Below are 18,257 nucleotides of genomic sequence, written 5' to 3'. Positions count from 1 at the left end.
TCCTAACGCGGCTCTCATTTCCCTTCTCCACTGTTCTCTTCCTCCAGCTCCCCAGCCCTTATCACTTCTACCTGAATTCCCGGGAAGAATTCAAGGACACTGGCCCACATCCAAACATACTGGCAGTGACCTAAAGAGCTACTGATGACACGTAAGAAGGAAGCGACTGAGGCCGCAGAGAATGCAGTCTCTTGCCCTCCGCACCAGGCAGGGAGGGAGAGACGGCCACGTCCAGATGAGGCTCGACACTGAAGTCACTCCAAAGACTGGACCGCTGTGGGGTAATGGGTGCCCCCTGAGGCCCAGAGACACAGCTAACAGAGGATTCCTCAGGGAGTGGTGCTTGGACCAGTTTCATTTGACATCTTTATAAAAAAAAATCTTCCTGATTAAAAAAACATGAAGGTATTTTAGGTAGTAAAGATGATAGGAAGATAACCAATTCTGCAAATCAGTAAAAATTTGACAGGGACTTCGCTGGTGGTCCAGTGGTAAAGAATCCGCCTTCCAATGCAGGGGACGCAGGTTCGATCCCTGGTTGGGGAACTAAGATCCCACATGCCGCGGGGCAGCTAAGCCCACACGCCACAACTACTGAGCTCACGTACCTCAGCTAGAGAGCCTGCATGCCACAAACTACAGAGCCCACACACTCTGGAGCCTGTGCGTCACAACTAGAGAAGAGAAAACCCGTGTGCTACAACTAGAGAGAAGCACATGTGCCGCAACAGAAGATCCACATGCCTCAATGAAGGTCCCATGTGCTGTAACCAAGACCCGGTGCAGCCAAAATAAATAAATAAATAAACAGAATTTTTTTTTAATTGACAAATTTTTATGCGAGTATATACAGGGCAATACGTTTATGATTTCAAAAAATCCAGAATGAAGCTACCTGAGCTTTGCGTCAGTAATCGTCTGGTAAAAGAACTCATGAGGCTGTTCACTGCAAACAGGAGCCGAGGTTGCAGCTCTGGCCAAAAGGAGCAATCGACCGAGGAGGAGCAATAAGCATCAGGGAGACACACATGCTCCTTAAACAGAAGAGGCCCACCCAGACGCGGTGAACGGATCACCAGAACAAGAGTATTCAAAAGAGCGATGACCGCATCATTTGGAGCTATGGTGGGGAGGGGCCCAGAAGGAGGGTGAGAGCTGCATCTCACAGGCCTCACGAGAATCGAGCTGCGTTAGCATGACAGCACCGGGGGAGGCGCCCAGGGTCTGGTCTGCCTCGGCACAGCCAGTCCTAAGCAGGTTTCTCTGTTCTCAACCCGTGTCTCCGTTCTGAAAACTACACATGAGGAAACGTCTGCATCCCCGCATCCTACACCCACAGTGGGCTGTGTCCTGGCAGCAGTTCTAAATTTATGAAGGTCTGGTAAAGCTAAATGAAAACAAGATACACTGTATCTAATGCAACTGTTTTGGGAAATTAAATATATACTATTATTTTTACTTCTTTGATAGTTTACATATGTGGTTTTCAGAAACTATAAAGGGTCCTGATAGTCCCAATAGCCCAAGAGAGAAAAATTAAACAGCACAACTTCAAGCCAAGAAACAAGTAGAATTTGTTCTACTAAACTAAATTACTCTAGAACACATAAAAATACTCCTTAACTTCTGGTAAGTTGCGTTTTGAAAAATTACAAGTCATGTATTTGCACTCATTATGAGCTCTGCCACAGAAGCCGTATTACAAATGATTTTTAAGTTCCATATGGCCTCTGGTATTAAAGCTAAACAATAACATGGGATTAAGTAGCTTTATCAGACTAACCTGGGATCTTAAGCACCATTTAGAGCACCATTTCTAAGAGGAAATTCACTCTGAGTATAAACCATGACTGAATTCTAACTTGTACCACCATGACAAAACCTCACCCATCCTTCCTTTATTCAATACAGCGACAAACACAGGCTAAAGCTTCTTCAGCAACAGAAAAAGGGCTGGAGAAGAGCGCCTGGCATCTCCACTGAGTCGGGAAAAATGACAGCATGGAGCACCCCCAGCAGCGGGGTAGGCAGCTCTTAGAGGCTCCGGCTGTGACAGCAGAACAGACGGATCCCTACTGAGGGCAGACAGCTAATGGAACACACAGTGGAAGGCTGACAACTGCCTATATTTCTCAAATGAATTAGCATCGCTAGACAACACAAAACGATTTAGTTAAGACATAATAGTATAAGATTAGCATTAGAGGCATTCAAAAAACAGATAGCAAGACTGCTCATCATTTTATAACAAACATCAGTTTGTTTTTCCAAACAACTCCTATGTTCTTCATGACAAATTAATTGCTTACCAGTTTTGCTTCAAATCCAAATACCGAATGTTGACCCCTTCTTTAATAGCTTCATAGTTACTTTCAGATCCCTACATGAAAATATCAATAACGTAAGCTCCTTGAGTTTAGGAATCGTTTCTTTTCACCTTTATATCCCCACCACCTACTAAAGTGCCTCATCCACAGTAAGTCAAACATTTATTGAATGAATGTATGCATTTAAAAAGTTAAGTAAATCAGTGCTTTCCAATACTTCTAAAGATTGACTACTCCATTTCAGCTTATCTGATGGCTAAAACTTTGTGTATTACACTGAAATATGTTCTAATAAATACAACAACTAAAGGAACTAGCAGTCTCACATAAATGAAAATTATAGAGATGAATGTTACTGTTCCTTACCCAGATAGCATCAATAATGTTTTCCTTCAGGACTCTATTTACATCCCAACTATGTGCTTGTTTTTCTGAAGAATCATCTAATTCCCATTTACCGATGTTTGAACTTGTCAAGCTATAAAAGCTTGATCGCTCTCTATCCCAAAGGACACTTGAAAGCTATATGGAGAGGAGAAAAAAGTTTATAGATTATTACGTTCTAATGTTAATGAACTATTTTTCTGAAATTCAAAATTAGTACATTTTATAACTATTTGATAGTAATCCTAGCAGAATTCTTCATTTAGGACTCGAAGGAAGGAGTGATCCTGAAACAGACCTTGAGTAAGGAGGGTTTCCACAGGCACAAATATAAAGGCAGAAGGCCCAGGAAGAGCAGAGTCGGGAGGTGGGAAAGTCACAGGATCTTCAGAGAACAAGACACAGTCCTGCTTAATTGGGATGCGGATTACAACCAGGAAAGAAGCAAAAATAAGGTTCACACACAGCACAGTCTTAAATGTGAGCCTGTAAACCTAATAAGCAAGGGAGATAGTCTCAATGGCTTGTGAGCACAAGAGCTGTGTTACAGGAGAAGGAATCTGGTAGGGCTGTGTGTAGTTCCACGTGGGTATGTTAACCTCGTCTTTCTTGCTTCTGAACAGATGTGTTTTTTAAGTTGGGTATACAGGACTGTTGAGTGAAAACCCTAATTGTCTCCACTTCTCCTATCACCATGACTCTAGTCACTAATGGGACCGGAGGGGCCAACAGTGAGTAAAGCGGACTGGCACCAAGAATTAGGGGAAATTAACCAAAAGTGCATATTAGGGCCTTACAATGGAAGCAGGAAGATGGGGATGGCAGTGAGACATGAAAGAAGCCAAACCTATAGAACCTGGTAAGGAGAGAGAGACACACAGACACACACACACACACTCACACACACACGCACCAGGGTTTTATACCTGGGTCTCTGAAAAAAGTGACAGTGCCATTAGAAATAGGTCAAAAGAGAAATGAGTTTTGTAAGTCAACAGGAGAGAAGAGAATATCAGCAATTTGCTTCCAGACATGTTACGTTTTAGGTTCAAAGGCCAGTTAAGGAAGCAGATAATAATAGCAACCTGAAGTTAGAGGGAACAGCATAGTTTAAAAAAAAGGTGTGCTCTCAATTCAAACAGACTTGGGTATGAATCTACCGCTGAGTGGTTCTGTAACCTTGGGCAATTTAGCCTCACTGAGGCCAGTTCCTCATCTACAAATTGGAAATGAAGCTCTCTACGTTACAGGTCATCTAATAATTACAGGAGGTAACAAACATGGAGCACCTAGCAGAGAGCAGATGCCCCCCACACGTTAGTTCCCATCAGCCTCCCTTCACTATTCCAGAGACTAAGGCAGAAGCCCAGCAGACAGAGGTTTGAGTCATCCACACAGATAGCTGGAGTCATGGGGGTAGAGAACACACTTTTGGTTATGTCTAGAAAGCAAAATTAATCCTTAAACACGTTTATAATTTTACATCATAGTTTTAGTTCAAAGAATTTACTTATAAGATAATCTGTGTGACTTAAGAATATTAACGTTACAGGGTATGAACTCATTTGACCATCATAATAAAAATGCTTCACTAAAAGATCAAAGCTTTCAGCTCATGTACACCACAGTTCATACAGAGGCAATACCAACTTCATAGGGAACTGCCAACTTATTGATTTCACTAAGAGAAGCTTGTAAAACAAAGTTATTTTATCAACTTACTATGAGATCACTGCTAGAAGATAAAATTCCCAAAAGAGAAGAAACCTTCCGACCAATTCCCGAAAGCACACCTTGCCCTTGAGGCAGGATATGCTGATGAATTTTTCCTACACTTTCGGGTATCAGGCGAATCAGCTGGCCTCCCGATGAGGATAAAATAAAACTTCCTCCCTGTGAACAAACATAGCAAAATTAGTTAAGCAGTTAAGACTAAGAAAAGAAAATTAACACAAATCACTTTGATACAGAAGGAAATCATCTGTACCTTAAAACAAATCTAAAAGAATAAAAAAGAACAGTGCTATTTTATTAAAATCACTTACTTATGAATCCATTCACTTAATATTAATTCTACACAGAATAACTTTGTTGCAATTTTTTTAACTGCATGTATTTTTTAATTCTGATTTTTAAGTGATAGGTTCACCATCATGCAGGTTCAACAAATCAAGTATCAGATTTTATTTCTTCAGTAAACCTGCAGAGTATATATTAGCAAACCATTCCTCCTACTGTCTAAGAGTTTCTACATCATTTTATGAAGATCTTTCTGACAGAAATGAATAACATCAGCTACTATGCACTACTGATATTGCAGAGTCCTATGAGAAGGGCTTCCCTCTGTCTAAGTGTCCAAATCCTAGATCCTGACATTCTTTTTTTGCCTCTTTTTGATTCCCCCCACCCCCTGCCTGTATGATGTGCTCAAAACCCCATATTTTTAGTCTTTTAAATCCCACTTCCAAGCCAAATCACAGCTTTCCAATAAATATAAAAGAATATCATATACCTGCACTGTTGTTAGGAAACTGCAAGTCTTATCACCTCCCAGATCTACGGACGTCTCTGTGTAGGTGTCTTCACTTGCAAGGCTTGGCCAATAGCGGATGGATCCTTCTCTGGTGGCAACCATGACAGCAACAGCCTCAAAACAAGACCATAACACTCAGTAACCACAATAAAAGAAGGAGCCCAACTCGGGAGTTTGTTGACACTGATATAAAGAAACCAGGGCAATGTACTATTGATTAACAGAAATCAGAAATAAAAATTCCTTTTTTTCATATTAAAAAAATTATCATACAGTAAAACTGACATTTTCCCCCTTTTGTTTTACAGTTCTATGAATTTTTATACTCTGGTTTCTGTTCAGACCACATAAAATCTTTTGCTTTTTACAGTTCTGTGAATTTTAAAACACGTGTAGACTCATATAACTACCACCATGATAAAGATACAGTACAGTTCCATCTGCACCCAAAACTCCCTAACGCTTTCCCTTTACTGTCATACCCTTCCCTATCCTAACCCCTGGCAATCACCGTTTCCATCATTATAGTTCTGTCTTTCTGAGAATGCCAAACAAATGAAATCATATAGAATATAACCTTTTGACTCTGGTTATATCTGACACTGAATATAACCTTTATCTCACTTAGAATGACGTCTTTGAGATTCATCCAGGTTGTTGTTGCATGTATCAGTAGCTCATACCTTTCTACTGCTGAGTAGTATTCCATCCTATGGATAAATCAGTTGAAAGGACATTCGGATTGTTTCTGCCGCTGGCTATCACAAATAAAGCTGCTATGACATTAGCGTACTGTTTTTTGTGTGAACATAAGCATTACTTTCTCTAAAGTAAATAGCCAGGAATGAAATTGTTGGGTCATAGGGCAAGGGTACTTTAACTTTATAAGAAGTGAAAATCAAGTGGCTGTACCACCAGCAGGCCCACCAGCAATGTATGAGGTTCCGGTTGCTCCACATCCTCGCCAGCACTTGGTAGTGTCAGTGCTTTTAATTTCAGCCACTGTAATAGGGGTCTAGTGGTATCTCACTTGTTTTATTTGCATTTTCCTAATGGCTAATGATGTGAACACCTCTTCGTGTGCTTATTTGACATCCTTATATCCTCTTTGGTAAAGCATTCAAGTCCTATTTTAAATTGGGTTGTCTGTTTTCTTACTAAGCTTTGAGGGTTCATTTTATGTTCTACACACAAGTCCTTTGTTGGATATATAAATCGTATATAATATTTATATAATATACTATTTCCTACCAGTCTGTAGTTCTCTCTTCATTTTCTTTCAGTGCCTTTGGCAGAGCCAAGTTTTAAATTTTGATTAAGTCCAATTTATCTTTTTTTTTTTATGAATCATGCTTTTGGTAATTTCTAAGAACTCTTCACCTAATCCCAGGTCATGATGATTTTTTTTCCCGTTTTCTTCCAAAAGTTTTTAGTTTTACACTTTACATTTAGATCTATGATCCATTTTGGGTTCATCCTTACATAAAGAATGAGGTTTAGGAGGAATGCTTCTTTTTTCCATAAAGACAGCCAATGATTCCAACACCAGTTACTGAGAAGACCATCCCTGATCCACTGAATTTTTTTGTGCCTTTGTCAAAGATCAAAGGGCCATCCTTGAGCGAGTCTATATCTCTACTCTCTATTCTGTTCCACTGCCCTGTGTGTCCATCTCTTTGCCGTCGCCTCTCTGTCTTGATTCCTGTAGCTTTACAGCTACGCTTCAGAACTGGGCTGGATGATTCCTCCAACTTTAGAACTCCCTTATTTTAAAAAATGTACTTCAGTAAGCATTTAAGTCACCTACCTGAGTAGAATGTGCTTCACCTGAGGTAGCAGAGTAAGAGAGAGCCACCAAGTTGGCACTCCAGTGGAAATCAGTAGGTGGTAGCTGAAGTTCTTTGCAAACAGATAACTATAGAACAAATCCAAACAAAAAATCTTTCATGTCAAATCCAATTTTTTGAATATGTATCTGGCTTCACTATTTCCCTTCTCTGCATATTTTAGATTCTAATTCATTGCTGGAAATACCATTCTACAAATACTCTTTCTTCTCATATCTTTTTGATCAGGCTTTCATCATCATTTTCAGTAATTTTAAAACAAAATATTTTAAGAGATATAGAATCAGGAAAACGTAGCAGCTAGACCAGACCCTTAATATAAACTACTCCAATCTCTTCCCAGACCAAAAAGTCTATTGGTTGAAAGAAGTGTGTAGGCTTCCTATGGAATGTTCCCAGTCTAATCTTGATTTGTTTAGTTGACATTTAAAATCTGCATGACCACAGAGTTAGTATTCCAAGTCACCTAGAAAACATGTCTTAGACTCAGCCAAGTATCATTGTTCCTCTGCTAACTCAGGATGCCCACCCCAGGCCCTCTCCCTCACCTATGCTCCTAAAACTACAAACACGGTTTTCTAGGTAGCAGCAGTACAGAGGCCAGTAGATGTGAAGAGTTTAGGTAAGTGGGAGCCCAAGTCCCAGTGGAACAATGGCCCAGTGAACACAAGTGGTACAGGAGAGTATGCCTGATCTGGAGAGGAAAGAAAAAGAGGCTGCTGAGGGCACGGTAGTGGATGTACAAATGAAAACCCCCGTGTGAGAAGATGACAATTGAAAGTTAAATTAGCGTTATAAAAACTGGTATCATTTTTTCCTATTTTATTATGCATCATTCAGTACATTCAGTGAAATACATTCCTATCTTCTAAGAAACTCAGTTCAGAGTTCCGGCAGAGAGCGCGGTGAGAAGCGGATCGCGGCCTTCTAGCCCGGGGCCCTCCAGGCCCTCCGGCCTCTGGTGGGCAGGTGAACTGGGGGGCCCCCGGGACAAGCTCAGGCTGTGTCTTACCGAGCCCCAGAGCCCTCGTCGCAGCCGCCCACTGGCAGGGCCCAAGCCTGGAAGCAGCAACGAACTGCTCCCACACCCCCACCTCCGCGACCTAATGGCGGCGGACCCTTGGAGCCCAGATCCCGCCCACCGCCGCGTCTCTTGACCCCACACTGCAGGGGTTAGGCGAAGCCTCCGGGAGCCCACCGAGGACGTGGCGCCTTTGGGCGTCGGGCGTGGCAGGGCGAGAAGAATGGCGGCCACTGGAACGCTGCGGAGGGCCGTTAGAGCCTCGAGGGCCCGGGAAGGGGGCTCTACGTGGACGCCAGCTCACCCACCCTTAGGCCTTGGAGCCCGCGCGGATCCAGGACCTGAGGTGACCTCTCTGCCCCAGTTGGACGAGACCTCACCTCGTCCGGACAACGACGGACAAAGGCCTTAACGGGCCCGGAAGGTGAGCGGAGCCCCGGTCGACGACGGGTGGAACGTTATCGGGTCATCGGGCGGTTGGTCGTCGTTCTACCAAGACCTCGATGTCGGAAGATAGAAATGGTAGAATAACGTACCACGTGCCGCCAGTAGGAAGTGCCCGCCACCCTTTGGGAAGACTTACTGGCCGTTTATAGAAGGCCTGTGTATATAATATGAAAAGGCTGCTCTCAACTTTCCCCCCAACCTTTCGAAAGAAGACTTTTCGCTACATCTAGGCCTTCTAGATGTGAAGAGGTTGCCGACGTATGATAGAGTTAAAGTCACATGTCTTGTAAATGCCTATTTGTTTCTTTAAAAAAACCGTAGAAAAGAAATGTCTTCTAGAAATGACTTTTCGAAATGGAGTTGTTTGACCGCCTCTAGAGGCGACATCAGGAGCCACAGAGGACCACGTTTGTTCCGTGGGTTAGAGGACATGGAATGGAAGACGTTGAGGAGGAAGAAAAGAAGGTTCTGTGCCAGACTGGTCAGTTAGAAGACGTTTGCGTATTAGAACCATTGGTTTGTGTGTGCATTTTTCTCCTTACTACTGTATGTGTAGCTGACAGTAAGTACTTTTTTGAAATAGCTAGTCTTTCCAGATCTTCTAAAGTGCCTGATGTATGTTCAAAGTAGAGGTAGTAAAAAGACATTTTGTAAATACCTTTTTGTTAAAATTCGTATGAAATGTTGTTTTGGGGGGAGGGGTGGCCAAACCACCTTTTTGAACAGTACGCAGTATGCACTGTGTGTGTTTGTGCACTGGTTCAAGGTCGGGGGGAGGAGAAGGAAGTGCAAAGAGATCTCTGCCAGTGTGTTTACAGTGAGGCAAGATTAACCATTGTCTTTTTTATGTTCCCGCATTTTGTTTCACTTTGCTGTGTATATAGTGTATATAATGGACAAATGAGTCCTAATTTACAACATCTAGTCTTTCTAGATGTTAAAGAGGTTGCCAGTGTATGACAAAAATAGAGTTAGTAAATAATACATTTTGTGTTAAAATTTATAGGAAAGACTGTCTTCTGAAAACTTGAGCATTATAGCCCTCTGGGTTGGTGGAGGGGGGAGAGAGAGAAGGGGATTGGTCTTAGAATGGCTAGAATGCTGGTATTTTGAAGACAGTTTCAGATTATAACTGTTACATGTGTGCAGTTCATTCAGCACTGCTCTGTATATAGTGGACAAATTAAGTCCTTATTTGAAACATCTAGTCCATCTAGATGTTTAGAAGTGCCCAACGTATGTTAGATGTAGAGGTAGTAAAATATCACTTTGTAAATAACTTTTTGCTAAAATTCACAGGAAGCACTGTCTTTGGGAATGTTAAATGTTAAACCACCTCTCTGAGCAGTATACTATTTTCTATACTTGTTCAGTGGTTTGGAGGAGGGAGGGAAAGAATTGCAAAAGGTAATATGCTAGTGTGTTCATACCTGGGCATTTTCAGACAAAACCATTTTATGTATGTTCATTTTGTTTTGCTGTGTATATCGTGTATATAATGGATAAATTGAGTCCTAGTTTTGCAACATCTAGTCTCTAGATGTTAAAGGGGTTGCCAGTGTATGACAAAGTAGTAAAATGAGCACATTTTGTATACTTTATTGAAATTCATAGGAAAGCTTGTCTTCTGTAAATGACTTTTGGATATGAATTTGTTCAACCACCTCTAAGCATTACATATGCATGTACTTGTCCACGGGATTGGTGGTGGAGAGAAGGAAGTGAGGGAGGAAATGGTTCAGGCCAAAATGGTCATATTTAGAAGATACCTCAGATTATAACCATTGTTACCTGTGTGCAATTTTATTTAACAGTGCTGTGTACATAGTGGACAAGTAAGTTCTTATATGAAATATCTATTCCTTCTAGATGTTTAGAAGTGCTTGATGTATTTAAAAGTAATTTTAGTAGAATAATGCTTCTTGTAAATAGCTTTTAAAAACTGATGGGAAATACTGTCTTTGGAAATGGAATTGTTAAACCTCCTCTCTGAACAGTATACTCTGTGCTTGTTCATTGGGTTTAGGGAGGTGGGAGGGAAGATTGCAAAAGATGTTTTGCTAGCAGGTACTAGGACATTTCAACTTATCCATGGCTCTATATGTTACATGCATTTTATTTAACTTTACTGTATATATTTTGTATATACTGGACCAATGGGTCCCAATTTTATAATATCTAGTCTCTAGATATTAGGTTGTCAATGTATGACAAAAGTAGAGTTAGTAAACTAACACATTTTGTACACTTTGTGTTAAAATTCATTGAAAGGCCGTCTTCTGAAAAGGGCCTTTGGAAGTGAAATTGTAAATCACATCTAAGTGACACCTGTGCCTGTACTTGCCCAATGTTGGATGGATGGCAGAAAGGAGGTACTGGGAGAAATGAAGTGTTCTAGATTAGAATGTTCCTATGTAGAAGACAATTTCAGATCTAACCATTGTTACACGTGTGTAGTTTATTCAACACTACTGTGTATACAGTGGACAAACTTTAGTCCTTATTTGAAACATCTAGTCTTTCTAGATGTTTAGAAGTGCACAAAGTATGTTAGAAGTAGAGGTAGTGAAGTAACATATTCTGTAGATATACCCTTTTGTTAAAATTCATATGAACTACTGTCTTTTAGAAATGGAGTGATCAAAATGATCAAACCACCTCTCTGAGCAGTACACATTATTTTATTTGTGCTGGTTCAGGGAGAAAGAAGAAAGTGTAAAGGGCTTTATACCAAGACTAACCATTGTCTGGTGTGTCTCTGCGTTTTGTTTTACTTGGCTGTGTACATAGCGTACATAAAGGACAGAGGGTCCAAATTTACAACATCTAGTCTTCCTAGATGATAAAGAGGTTGCCGGTGTATGACAAAAATAGCTGACAAATACATTGTGTACACTTTGTGTTAAAATTCATAGGAAAGACTTCTGAAAACAACTGGAGGAAGTAAAATTGTTAAAATCCCCTCTAAGCATTACAGATGCTTATTATTCTTGTCCACTGGGTTGATAGAGATGAGAAGGGGAAGCTTCTAGGCCAGTGTTCCTGTTTAGGAGACACTTTGTGACTATAGCCTTTGTGTGCAGTTTCTTCAGTGTTACTACGTGTATAAATAGTGGACAAACTTAAATCTGGATTTGAAACATCTAATCTTTCTAGATGTGTAAAAGTGCACAACATATGTTGAAAGTAGAGAGTTAAAAGTAACACCTTTTAAGTATTGTTTTCTGTTAATTCATAGGAATGGTTGTATTGGGGGAGTGGAAATTGTTAAACTTGAGTCTTGGAGAGTGAGCTGACTATTCACTGGGTAGTGGGAAGGCGGGAGCGGACAGGGAAGGAAGTACAGAGAAGGGATCTGTGCCCATGAGTCTTTAGACAAGTTCAGATTGTCTAACCAGTGTTCTATTTGTGTGTTTTAGTTAATATTGCTGTGTATTAAAGAATAAGCAAGTCCTAATGCCCAAAGTATATTAAAAGTAGAGGTAGTAAAATAACCCCTTAATAAATGCCCTTTTGTTGGTTTTTAGGAAGGGCTGTGTCTTCTGGGAGCGTCTACGTTAATCCACCTCTTGGAGCTAGATATAGTCCTGTACTTAGTCGCTGATATGCTGGAGGAGGGGTAAGAGGAAGGGTGAAGGGAAGGGCTCTTAGCTAGTATCTCCATATCTAGAAGACAGTTTTAGGTTATAACCATAGGTCTAAATGTGCATTTTTGTAAAGTACCAATGGTTACTATGGACAAGGTTCATTCATTATTTTGCAACATCTAGGCTTTTTAGGAGTCCTGAGGTGACAATGTATGATAAAAAGTAGAGCTAGCGAATTAACCAATTTGTAAATATCTTTGTTATAATTGGTAAAAAAGTAGCATCTTGGACATGGAATTGTTAAACCATCTGAGAAATGTACACCAGGACTTGTTCATTAGGTTGGCAGCAGAGGGGCAGAAGGAAGTATAAAAGGGAGGGAAGTATGTGGATGTGTTCCTTTTTATATTTTGATGATAACCATTGATGTGTGTGCATCTCTTAGCTGTACTATAGGAATACATTGTTAAGTAATTTAGCAGAAATATACCTCCTTGCTAATACTTTAATAGTTTAGATCAGATAATGAATTCTCTTAAAAGCATTATACTTTGGGTACTCTGTTGCTTTATGTCTCATTTTTAATTGAACGTTAAGGGAATGTAGTATTTTAATCATAACTCTGCCAATATCTTTATCTAGAGGCCTGTTGCCATTTTTGTCTTTTCTGAAGTTTTTGTCGCCAAGAAAGGATTACATTTTTTTCCCTTCCAGATTGAGTTGGTGTAGTGTATTTTTGGTTATCAAAATACTCATAGACTTTGAAATGGTAAATATTCACGATGTGTGAAAAAGCATGATACATAACTGTATGATCTTAATTACATAAAAATGGATGCTTAGTTGTGTTTAAATACACAAACGAGACCTAGAAGGACACATCAAATGGTAAACTGCTTGTGATGATGGATGACTTTGTATTTCGCTTCTTGTGTTCTTTGGTGTCCTATTATGCACATGTTAACTTTTAAGAAATAAATGTTATTTTGAAAACCTTAAAAAAAATAAATAAATAAACTCAGTTCATCAGCTTATGTGGATGGCTTTTAGTCTTAGACTTCATTAGACAGAGTGACTAGCATGACATTCATTAAAAACTTCCATGTCTCTAATTTTATTAAATGTAAATAAGATGGATCTTGCTTAAAATCATGATAAGGGGAGAAACTTTTTTGAAATGATATGCTCAGTATTTCATATTGCTGTGAAAATGCAAATCTATAATGCTTGAGTAGATTCAAATTATGGTCCTCCAACAACTCTAAAAATTTAGGGTAAAAATTCAGAGCCAATCAGGAATCCTCTCCTCTCTTTCCAGCTCTCTAAAGAACCATTACCTTGGTAATAGGTGACAGAGCAATCTTCCAAATAATGAGTTTCTCTTTGCAGACCAGACAAGCCCATCCACCTTCATCTATGTGAACAGTCAGCTGATCGTCAACTGAAGAAAAAAAATGAGGTACGTAATTAATCTTAAAGTATGAATAAGAAAAACTTAAAACTTCCTCACACCAAAATCTTCTTCATTGGCACCATCTTCACCTAAAAAAGTAATCAGCACACACACACGAGGTTAACTCACAACAAAAAATACTCTTGAATAATTCAAGAGTTATTAATATCCGAAACAAGAGATCCATTTAACTTTGACAACTACTTTTAGAAATATATCTAAAGGCAAAAAGTATATTTTGGGCCTAGGTTTAATATTTCTTAAGTTTTGTTAGAGACAGATATCTTACTTTTTATAATATTATATTTAGTAACATTCATAATTTTGATAAAGCAACACAAATAATAAACCTCATTAAATATATAAAATATTTCAAGGAAAAATCACGTTCCTTCAAAAGAACAAGATTTTCAAATAAGAGCTCTCTGAAAGTATGATAAATTACTTAATTATATGGTGACCTAAAGGGTTACATTCCGTATTAAGTGACAAAACTAAATTAGTATACAGTAGTCACTCCTCATCCTCAGTTTCCATGGTATCAGTTACCCGTGGTCAACTGCAGTCCAAAATATTAAATGGAAAATTCCAGAAATAACACTTCTTAAGTTTGTGATGAAATCTTACACTGTCCTGATGTCCTGATGGGGAGGTGAATCATTCCTTTGCCACCCGGCCATTAGCCAATTATAGTCGTAGTGCAGGTTATCAGAGTCACTGTTGCGGTATCGCGGTCCCTGTGTTGAAGTAACCCTATTTTACTTAAACATGGCTGAAAGCACAGAGAAGTGACGCTGGCAACTTGGACATTCTCTTACTGTGCCTAATTTATAAATTACACTTTATCACAGGTATGTACGTCCAGGAAAAAATACAGTACACACAGGGTCTGGTGCATCCCCTGGGGGTCTTGGAACATACACCTGTGGATAAGGGAGACTGCTCTATTGCTGTTGTACATGTTGGTGGTAAACCTGAGTAAATGTATTAGCGGCCCTAGAAATTTAATTAATGTGAGCTTTGCTCTTCGTTTAGAGTCAGGGTAGGGCTTCCCTGGTGGCGCAGTGGTTGAGAGTCCGCCTGCCGATGCAGGGGACACGGGTTCATGCCCCGATCCGGGAGGATCCCACATGCCGCGGAGCGGCTGGGCCCGTAAGCCATGGCCGCTGGGCCTGCGCGTCCGGAGCCTGTGCTCCGCAACAGGAGAGGCCACAACGGTGAGAGGCCCGCGTACCGCAAAAAAAAAAAATAAAACTAAAGTCAGGGTAGAGGGGCAAAATAAAAGGCATCAATAATGTAGAAGCTAAAATACCACATCATACCTAGGTTAAGGGTGGGCTTTTTGCTGAACTGGAGTATCTGCTCCGTATTTTCTTTTCCTGAAAGCACTACAGCAGCTCCAAATCCTCCACTGGTGAACCCTCGAGGACGCTAACACAGCACACCAACTGACTAGCACTTGGAAGTTTCCACGTGAGGACGAGCTCCTCTCAAGTTTACACACGCTTCAATTTACACACCCTGCTTTCTGGAGACTCTCTCCTCTGAGGCTGTGTACTATTTGTTATTAACATGATCTGGTGGCAGGAACCAGGAGTGTGTCAAAAGGTTTAAATGCAATTTAAGCTGAAATTTTTAGACAGGAAAAGAAAATATATATTTAAAATAGGAACAATGCATGACAGAGGTTCATGGAAGTTTAGCTGCCTGAAAATAATTGGACCTGAAGCTCCCATGGACTTACTGGCAAGATGTGCCGGTTCAAGTTGATGAGAAATATTCCTTCTTGTTGAACGGAGTACTTTAAACTTTTGTGACTGTCATTCACAGTATGAAATCCATTTTACATCATGATGCATTCATACACAATTTTAATAAAACGAAATGAGAAGCACTCTGATATTTTGCAATCTATTTTACTTCATTTTTTAAAAAAATGCTGGTCATGAACCACTAAACTGATTTCAGTCACTACCTGCAGTCTCAAAAACACTGTTCCAGGAAATCACAGGATGCTCTGAACTTTGCTTTTCTAGTCACCCCAACTCATCCTTAACGGTGTCTTTCTAAAGCTTGTGTTGGCTGCACCATCCACACTTCCACTCTAATTGTCTGCCAGGAGAATCTTCTAATGGTGCACCAAACTGATAACATAAATTTGTGCATACAGCCTCTAGGGTACTACATAGGATCCAGAAATGGAGGTAAAACTTGATTCTACTGAATTATTAAACCCAGTAATGTGAGGCAGTAGTTTTTTGGATTTTATTTAAAAAGCATATACTCATATACTCAATCAACTTTTGAAATTGGACTAACTTTTGCATATACAGTATGTACAACCATAAACACTTATTTTGATTGTGCTAAAATGAACTCATTCTGCTTCCCAAATTTATATTTCTCAATTACAATGAAAAACCAAATAAGCCACCTATTTCTCTCCACTGAAGTGAAGGTATACCAGAGAACGCACAAATTTCAATCTCCATGCCAGACCTAGGCTTCATTTTGCATTGCTAACAGAGACAAATGGAAAATGATACCCACCGTCAGCCAATGTTAAGGCTTCCATGACTTTAACAGGGAGAGAAGATCCAAATGTTTTCACATCATAGTTCACAGACTCAGTTATGGAGTGGTGTGGGAATATTCGTGTAGGTGTTCCTCTAAAGAAACGGGACCATATTATTTCACTCATAACTTAAAAATTTCCATTATTCATTATAATTTTTATGTATATATTTTCGCAATAAAGAGAAAATCTCTGATAAACAAGAAGAAAGATGAAGTATAACAGTGAAAAAACTCTGGCTCATATATACTGTGTTATTAAATTTATTTTTCATTAAAAAAAAAGACTGACAGGATTTAGGAAAACTTGGTTTCAGACTTTCATGCTCTAGTAATTAGATGCATGATCTACTCACTTAAACTCTTTATAACTCTGCCTCCTTAGCTGTGAAATAAGAAGGCTGGACTAGATCAGTGTTTTTCAAATTATGGGTCTCAATCAACATTTTTAAAAAACGAAATAGAATATAGAGTTTATCATACTCTGTGGTCAAAAATGTTTTACAAACATTGGGTTAGATTATCTTTAAGCTCTCATCAGATACAGAATTATAAGAATCTACCAGATTTATACAATCAAAATCAAGAAATTAAATAGGGTCGTGAGTATCTGCTGCTACCTGGTCTTCGATAACAGATACAGCAGTAGAAATTATATTTCCTTCTCCCCTTCTTAACATTCAGAAAACCAGTGTAAATTTATTAGTATAAAAGTTATTCTACCTCTTATCACAGGATTAACTGAGGAGATGCAGAGTGACTGAGAGCATTGTTTCTTACAAAGTATTATAACAAAGGTTTTTCCTTTCAATGATTACCGAAAGATAAGAAGAAATAAAAAAAAAAGAAAACCAAGTATGACTTTTATTCACTGACTTTTCTCAAAAGGAGTAGAAAACAATCACAAGATTACCATTTGAAGAGCACGTTACAAAACGCAAAAGGATACAAGGTATTCTTTAAAAATCATTTCTCCTTTAAAGTATTGCAAACTTCTATAGATAAATTTTAACTATAAGTTCAAGATCCAGTATCACCGTCTTTTTGCAGGGGAAAATTCATTTTTGATAGATGAATTCAAAAGAAACCACTCAAGACACGTTAGCTTCTTCTAAAATTCTAGTTTAATTATGAAAGGGGAGATGCAGACCACGGTTTCACGAGTGACGTGAACTGGTGTGCCACGCTTTTATTTGGTAACAAAACTACTAGTCTTATCGCATTGCTTATGGAAAGCCTTTTCCCTATTAATTTGGCTACAAAGCTAACTTCTGTAGCTAAAATCCCTTTAATTATCCACCAGCGGATATTAAGGGCAGTTAGTATGTTAAGCACATATAATGATTTTCCAGGGTTTGAGGTCCTCACTCGCCACTTTACATCTGCATCGTGGCATTTCATACTGACTCCTCGCAGGCTCTGGTCAGGTATCATTATCGCCATTTCGCAGACGAAGAGATCATAAGTGACCTACACCAGATCACAGGGGTACTAAGAGTGAGGCGGGTAACCACTGATTCTAATCCAATGTGTTCTTCACCTCTACACAAAGGTAATTCCATGCAAAGTGCATGATGCGAAGACTCAATTGATGAATTAAAGCGAGACTAAAATAACACACAAGGATGCAAGGGTGACAGAGGTCTCTTCTCCCAATACACTGGCGTCCCGCGCCGTCCCCGGTTCTGGTGGCTTCTGGAGGCCCGTGAGCCTGTGAGTCGCCAAACCAAACCCGGGACGATCACTCACCGCGAGCTCAGCGAGCTACGACGGCCGGCCGGCGAGAAGAGCACCGGAGAGCTGAGCGAAGACCCCAGGGCCAAACCCTTCCTGCTGGTCGCCCGGGGCGTGGAGCCCGGCCCGACTCCGCCCAGCGGGCCCCTTCGAGCCCCGGGCCCCGGGGTCCGCGGAGAGGAGACGGCCGGGAACATGACGCAAGGGAGAGGCTACAGAGAGCGCACGTTCAACCGTGGAGCTGAGGCTCGGGCAGCGCGCGAAGCTTGAACACCTGAGGGGAGGGGGAGAGCGTGGTGAAGACGTCAAAGCGCAGCGCCAGGCCACGGGGCGCGCTGTGATGACGCCAA

The 18,257-nt window shown here is 40.2% G+C and overlaps 1 protein-coding gene across 2 annotated transcripts in view; it reads right to left on the bottom strand.

Annotated features, from left to right (window-relative positions):
• The window catches only part of NUP133 (nucleoporin 133), a 57,171-nt gene extending 38,935 nt beyond the window's left edge, over positions 1–18,236 (bottom strand). Inside the window, exons 1-8 of one of the 2 annotated variants that reach the window (XM_067711154.1) lie at positions 17,923–18,236; positions 16,150–16,268; positions 13,484–13,587; positions 7,052–7,159; positions 5,224–5,358; positions 4,434–4,604; positions 2,694–2,849; positions 2,310–2,380 (exon numbers count right to left, since the gene is read on the bottom strand). In XM_067711154.1, coding sequence (XP_067567255.1) covers positions 2,310–2,380; positions 2,694–2,849; positions 4,434–4,604; positions 5,224–5,358; positions 7,052–7,159; positions 13,484–13,587; positions 16,150–16,268; positions 17,923–18,104 — 1,046 coding nt within the window. In that variant the 5' untranslated portion in view covers positions 18,105–18,236. The remainder of the gene's footprint in view (positions 1–2,309; positions 2,381–2,693; positions 2,850–4,433; positions 4,605–5,223; positions 5,359–7,051; positions 7,160–13,483; positions 13,588–16,149; positions 16,269–17,922) is intronic. The other variant, XM_067711153.1, reaches the window with a different exon arrangement.
• Between the last annotated feature and the right edge of the window lie 21 nt (positions 18,237–18,257).

This window comes from Pseudorca crassidens, chromosome 16 (assembly GCF_039906515.1).
Source record: "Pseudorca crassidens isolate mPseCra1 chromosome 16, mPseCra1.hap1, whole genome shotgun sequence".
In the NCBI taxonomy this organism is placed as follows: domain Eukaryota; kingdom Metazoa; phylum Chordata; class Mammalia; order Artiodactyla; family Delphinidae; genus Pseudorca; species Pseudorca crassidens.
The sequence above is the reverse complement of the archived record's forward strand: the minus strand, read 5'-3'. Positions and strand labels throughout refer to the sequence as shown.